General features: G+C 36.3%; 1 protein-coding gene across 1 annotated transcript; it reads left to right on the forward strand.

The window, feature by feature from the left end:
* Positions 1-285: 285 nt before the first annotated feature.
* LOC133801631 (disease resistance protein RPV1-like) lies at positions 286-4,912 on the forward strand. Its single transcript, XM_062239881.1, has 5 exons — positions 286-895; positions 1,142-2,273; positions 2,354-2,656; positions 2,739-4,022; positions 4,129-4,912. The coding sequence occupies exons 1-5, from the start codon at positions 426-428 to the stop codon at positions 4,723-4,725; spliced, it is 3,786 nt and encodes a 1,261-aa protein (XP_062095865.1). The 5' UTR covers positions 286-425; the 3' UTR covers positions 4,726-4,912.
* Positions 4,913-7,575: the final 2,663 nt, after the last annotated feature.

Genomic DNA, 7,575 nt, shown 5'->3' on the forward strand with positions numbered 1-7,575 from the left:
AAAATTTTGTCAATATGATTAAATTATTATCAGTTATATGTAATTAAGTAATTAAATTTAAATTTGGAATTTACATAATTGACAGCAGTTTGATTAAATTGGTAAAATTTTATTAATTAAATTTGAATTTAAGTATAAATATGTACGATTTTAAAATACAAAATACTATACGAGCATTATTGAAAAATATTTTGCAAAAACACATTTCCAAATGCTTACCTAACCAATTATCATTATCATTCACAATGAAATCGCCAACATTTGACTTTCTTAAAAACACAAGAGCGCGTGAAGTTGTTGTATTGAAATAAATCTGTATATTCCGTAGTCCACCTTCTCACAAGAGTCAGGGGCACATAGCTTCATCATATACAAAGCTAGATAAGGAGAAAGAGAGAGGGCTCTTGGGCTTTGAGAATCATATTATGAGGAACTGTGATGTATTCCTCAACTTTAGAGGTGAGGATACCAGTAGCAACCACTTCACAAGCCATCTTTTCACATCTTTAGATCAAAAGAAGATCAAGACTACTTACATAGATCATGAGAAAAGATTCGACGGAGGGGAGGGAATAGATATATCATCTACGGTGGTTGATGCAATCCAAAAGGCAAAGGTTTCGATAATCATTTTCTCAAAAAACTATGCTTCTTCGTGGTGGTGCTTAAATGAACTTGTGCATATAATGAAATGTCACCAAGAAATCAATCAGATTGTTCTGCCCATTTTTTATGAAGTGGATCCATCTCATATACGAAAACAAGGAGGAGACTATAAAGAGGCTTTTCGGCTACATGAAGAACAGTTCAAGGACAGACTGGATGTGGTGGGCAAATGGAGAACTGCTTTGACAATGGCGGCTAATCTATCTGGGTGGAGTTCTCAAGGAATCAGGTTTTCATTATATATATAATTATTTAGAATTTTTCTTAGAAAATACTGTTTCAATATCCTGATTAATTATCATTTCTGCTTGAATAGTAATGGACATTTTCCTTTTTAAGGTCAATTTTTTTTTGGTTAAAGTGTATAAAATTTATTCCATTTGATTGAAAAATCTCACTTTTAAATTTTCAATGCAACAATTTAGAAGAAAAAAAGAAAGATAATGTTCTCACAAACTAAACTTATGTAATATAGGCCCGAGGCCAAACTCATAAAGGAAATTGTTGAAGACGTTATAAGTAAATTGGGACGTTTATCGTCAAGCAATGGTTTCAAGTGGTTAATAGGAATTGAAAAACACATTAAAGAAATCAAGCTGTTGTTAAACGATACCAAAGGCTCATCAAATGTTGGTATAGTGGGCATTTGGGGAATTGGTGGCATTGGAAAAACAACTCTTGCTGACGCAGTATTCAGTCGTTTCTTTCACCAATTCGAAAGTTGTTACTTTCTTAAAAATGTTAGGGAAGCATCCGAAAGATATGGATTGGAGAGACTAAGGAAAATGCTTATTTCAAAATTACTTAAAGAAGAAGAAGAAAGCCTAGATTGGGGAGCACCATCTCTTCCAGACTACATTAGAGACAGACTTCGTTCTGCGAAGGTCCTCATTGTTCTTGATGATATAAGTAACTCAATGCAATTGGAATACTTAATTGGTGATCGTTATAGTGAGAATGACCGATTCGGCAATGGGACTAGAATCATAGTAACAACTAGAGATGCAAAAGTTTTAAGAGCTATTGAAGCTAATGAAACCTACGAGCTTAAGCAATTAGAAGATGGTGAAGCTCTCAGGCTTTTCAATTTGGTAACTTTTAGAGGAAATGGTCCCACGAAAGATTATGTAGAGCTATCAAAAAAGGCTGTCAGATATGCCGGACACATACCTTTAGCTATTAAGGTTTTGGGCTCTCACCTTCGCACACTTTGTTCTCCTAGCAAAGGGAAGTGGGAGATGACATTGAATCGGTTTAAAGAAGTTCCCCTTGATGACATTCAACATGTGTTACGAACAAGTTTTGATGGACTAGATAGAATAGAGCAAGATATCTTTCTTGATATTGCATGCTTTTTTAAAGGGAAATGTAGAGATTTTGTGGAGAATATACTAAACAAATGTGGTTTTTATGCAAGTATAGGAATAGATAATCTCATTGATAGATGTCTCGTAACTATCGATTGTTTCAATGACGAGCTTTGCATGCATGATTTGGTTCAAGAAATGGGTTGGAGAATTGTTCGCCAACAATCACAAGATCAACTTGGAAAGCGGAGTAGGTTGTGGATTCCTCAAGATAGCTATAATGTCCTAAAAAGTAATGAAGTAAGTGCCACTGAATGAGACGTTTACATTTCTTTTTTATGCTCATATTATATTTATATGCTGTATAACCTCACTGGCAGGGGACTGCAAATATTCAAGGAATATTTCTTGACTCATCTAAAGTGTATGATGAGGCAGATTTGGCACCTACAGTTTTCAAAGAGATGAGTGACCTGAGATTACTCAAAATTTTCAACTCTTACAACATCAAGAAACGCAAAGTTCATCTTCCTCAAGGTCTTGAGTATTTTCCTCATTCACTTAGATATCTCAAGTGGGACAAATATCCTTTACAATCTTTACCATCAACTTTCAAGCTTCAGAATCTTGTTGAACTCGATATGCCTTACAGTAAGCTGAAGCAACTTTGCAACGATGTTCAGGTATGAATGTGCCCATATATATTTGATTTCAAAAGGCATTTAGTTATATGTTCTTATTGTTCTTATTTATCTTCTTTCACAGTATCTTGGAAACTTGAAAAGTATTGATCTTAGTTGCTCTGAGCAACTAACTCAATTTCCAGATCTCTCTCGTGCACCAAATCTTGAGAGAATAAACCTTGAATCTTGTACAAGTTTGATCCAAGTTCCTTCTCAGAGTTTGCGAAACCTTAACAAGCTTACTGATCTCAATCTGAGCTACTGTGAAAATCTCTGTAGTCTTCCAGACACAATTGATGCAAAAGCACTCAGAACTCTTAATCTTGAAGGCTGCTGTAAAATTAAAAGTTTTCCTGAGATAATTGGAAATCTAGTGTCTTTAGGCTTAGGCTCTCTTGAAGTGAATGAATTACCCTCATCAATTTGTCATCTCAAAAATCTTTCTTCTTTGATTATCAAAGACTGCAATCACCTTAGAAATCTTCCAACCAGTTTTCATAAGCTTGAATCCTTGGAATATTTCGAGCTTCGTCACTGCTCATCTTTTGATAAGTTTCCTAATCTTCCAAGGAACATAAAAATACTAGACTTTTGCGGGACAGCGATTGAAGAAGTTCCTGCCTCTTCAATTAACTGTCTTCCTGACCTCCAAAGTATCAATCTTTCTGACAACAAAAGGTTAGAGTGTCTCCCAATCGACATTTTTCAATTGAAGTCTCTTAGCAATATTTATCTTTGTCAATGCTCAAATTTGAAGAACATCCCAGAAATCATGTGGCCTGTGGAAAGCTTAACAGAACTTTACTTAAGGGGAACTGGGATTGAACAATTACCATCATCTATTGGTTATCTGAGTAGTCTTGTGACATTAGACCTAGATTCATGTGAGAATCTCAAGTCTATTCTGGACAACATTTGCCAATTGAGTTGCCTTAATCAACTCATTCTTACTAATTGCTCAAAACTTGAAAGTTTGCCTCACTCTATTAGTTTACTTTCTTTGACTTCACTAGACCTTAGTGAGTCTAACATATTAGAAATCCCTTCAAGCATCAAACGGCTTTCTACATTGGATTCTCTTCACATAAAGAATTGTCAGAACCTTCAATATTTACCCGAGCTTCCCTTGTCTTTGGAGTTTCTTGATGCAAGAGGATGCACATCACTGCAAATGGTGTCAAATTCACAAATGGAACTCACACAAGGCCATGGCAATGACTATCATACAAGTGACCAAACTACTGAGTGTTTATTATTTTTGGAGTGTATACAATTGGATCAGAATGCACATAACAACATTGTAATTGAATTCCAGCTTAGAGTTTTGCGCATGGCTATAGGATTTGAACCGCAGGAAGAAATCGTGGTATGTCTTTTTTGTTATTTATCAAAATTAGTATTGCCTATATTATAATCTTAAAGTGGAAAAAAAACATAATTTTATTGTACTTTTTTCTGTTTCTGCACACAAGGATTGGGACTCTGCAGTTAACATGTGCTGTCCTGGAAGTGAAATTCCAAACTGGTTCAACTATCAATTTGAGGGGCCTTCATTTAGTATGATGCTTTCTCTAGAATGTGACGAGTCTGACTTCTTGGGCTTTGTAGTATGCGCTGTTGTTGCAGAGGACTCATATTCTGACGTAAAAAATATGGATTTTCTTTGTGAACTCCTTTTGAAAACCAATGATGATGCAAACCAAAAATTTCTTTGGAACTTCAATGAATTTGAGTCTGGATTTGAGGCAGTCCCAAATTTCAGCTCAGATTACCTGTTCATGTGGTATCAACATAAGTATTACAATCATTGTCTTGATGCCATAGAGGCATCATTTGACTTCTTTTTCGGAAAGTTTAGTTATTGGGAACAAGGTCATGTGAAGTCCTACAAGGGCAATGTGAAAAGGTGCGGTGTCCACTTATTATATCGCCATGAAGCAGAGAAATTTGGTTTCATCAAGAATCAACATGTAGTTGAGCCTGAACTAAGTGGATGTAGAACTGATGACTCTATCACAGAAGCACCTAATCCTAAAAGGACTAAATTTTCCACTGCTCAACTTTCTTAAAGGAATTACTATTCATTTCTTTTATATTATTACATAATTGACATCGCCGTCTAAACACTTGTGCATGTATATTTATAGTTTTAATGTTGTCAGTCTTCTGTATTACATAAAAATAAGGATATTATGGGGTGCTGATTTTATACAGCTACTTTAAGGAAAATATATTATATTGCATATAATTCCTGCTTGATAGCTTTTTAATTTATTTTTAAATACGTGCTTCATCACTTTATACGGGGAACACTAGGCCAAAAGGTTTACCATATTACTTGCATAGTTGCATATGTATGCATAATGTTACACAACCTACACTCATCATAGCATACTAGCGTGGTGATAGATTTTTTTCAAGAAGTCAACAAGAGTATTAAATTAATTCCTATTAAGGGAATTTGAACGCTTTGGCGGCAAGATTGCATAAAGGTGGAGAAACCATGGGACTCTCTTTCAATGTTCAAATCTACTCTTTATTTTTCATCATAATAGTTATTTGTGGGAAGTCTCGTGTAACAAGATTATATACTGTCATATAAAAATAATAGAGTTCCAACTTATTTATGTATTAAAAATACTTATAGGTAATACTTAATAATTTTCTCATATACGTGGCAGGTTTTTTCATTTGTTTGATCCATATCACCAATGTCTTTATTTCGCCAGTTAACATCTTCAAATATGATGGATCCTTCTATGCATATGGCAGACCAGAGGGAAGTGTTTGATTGATTGGCAAAAAAATTTCCCTCCTTTAAAAAATTCTTGATCGTTCAACTTTCTATAATATTCTAAAGTTACATTAACCTAGATTCACTGTTGATATTAGTTTGTGAGTCTACTAAATATGGAGCTTTTGCATATTAAAATCCTTTGCAAATTATTATAAGATGAATTGAAATAGCTTCTGTCATAGTTTATTATGGACCAATGTCCTTTCTAGTTGGTAATGAATTGTATATGTTATCTATTATTATTTGCCTTTTGTGTAATTACAAGGAGGGAACTTGTTGCTTATGTAGAGAATAGCTGATGAAGCTTTGCCTACCTTTGACAAACTCCCTTTCTCCATGGTAGTGATATTGAAACATCTTCATGTGTCCTCTATAATGAGTCCCCTGAATCAGTAATGCATTTGTTTAAGGACAGTCCAGGGTGTGTTGGCTGACTTCCTCTTCGGGTGTTCAAACAGATCAGATTCTAGTAGGCAATTCTCTATAATATTTCCAATGGTTTCTTGAAGTGGATACTTGGAGAAAGGATTTTGATGTTCTGTTGTTTGCAGCCTGTGTTTGTGAAGGGGTTTGGAATATCAGGAATGGTATTATTCACGGTTCAAAGCAAGTGAATATTTTACAACTCCTCTCTATGAGCCAATCTAGGTTCTAGGAATTGCAACCGGGTCTAAAGATTTGAAATCAGTCCAAGGAAGGAAATAGAAAGCCAATTGTGGCTCAATTCCCCACTTTGCTTAAATTGGATACATTTTTTTGTAAATGCTTCTTTTTTCAACAATCAAGGGGTAGCAGGAGTCGTGCTCTTTGAGGAACCTAAACTCTCAGAGCCTTTGTTGTTTGGTTTTCCAATCGAAACCTCTTCTCCTTTTAAAGCCCTTGTGGACTTTATCAACAATCTTATAGATGTTCCTGATTGTCGTCTTCTGCATATTTTCTAGGAATTAGATCGAATTATCAACTATTTCCAGTTTTGTAAGATCATATTAATTTCGAGACAGTTTAACTATCATGTGATAGGACCTGGTTCAGTTAATTCATAGCAGCTGCAATAATACTCAATAACAGAGAATGAACAGAAAGAAAATCAATGAAACAGTAGCAAAAATGGAATTAATCTTGGAAGCTTTATTGATATAACTAAAGAGACCAATTCTCATACAAAAGGGAGAGAGAACTCTCCATGATGTAGAGAATTATCTCAATTCTTGCATAACCAAAACAATAGCTCCCCCAAGGCATTAAAAGGCCTACACAGTACCCAAAATACCCTCCAACAAACTAACAACCAGCTCACCACCCCAAATGACTCAGCCTACCCCTGACCCGTGTGTCTAACATCCCTTCTAGTGTAGGTGAATCTAATATTAGGCTTAGCAAGCCTATCATTACCCCCCCCCCCCCCCCCCCAAATTTTTAACCTTGTCTTCAAGGTTGAAAGCCAGAAATTGAGCTTGGATGGCATCAAACTTCTCCCAAGTAGCTTCGAACAATGGCAGGTCTTTCCAACGAATCATCACCTCCATAACTTGGTTTGGGGTCGATGGGTTCTACCGCACATTCAATAGCTCTTCAAGCTCCACAATGAGCTCCAAGTCAGAGGTCAAAGTGGGGGGAAGTGTGGTTGAAGAGTGGGCATTACCGACAGCAGCGCAGAGTTGAGATATATGAAAAACAGGATGAATGGCAGCTGAAGGAGGCAGGTCCAAACGATAAGCCACCTTCCCAATGCATCTTAGAACCGAAAAAGGACCATAATACCTTGCAGCGAGCTTCTCATTCTTACGAGTGGCTAAATATTTCTGGCGGTAAGGTCGCAATTTGACAAAGACCTTATCCCCTACTGCAAACTCTACCTGCCTACGAGAGCCATCAGCCACAACCTTCATCTTTTGTTGTGCACGCAGAAGATGCATCTTCAAATCATCCAAGAATGAGTCTCTCTCTTCCAGCCACTAATCAACAGCCATCACAGAAGTGGAACCCGCAGAATAACGAACCAAGGAAGGTGGATCACGCCCGTACAACACTTTAAAAGGCGTACAACCCAAAGAAGAGTGGTAAGTGGTGTTGTACCAATACTCCGCCCAAGCCAACCACTTAGCCCAAGCTTTGGGACGGT

Source organism: Humulus lupulus, chromosome 1, assembly GCF_963169125.1.
Source record: "Humulus lupulus chromosome 1, drHumLupu1.1, whole genome shotgun sequence".
NCBI lineage: Eukaryota > Viridiplantae > Streptophyta > Magnoliopsida > Rosales > Cannabaceae > Humulus > Humulus lupulus.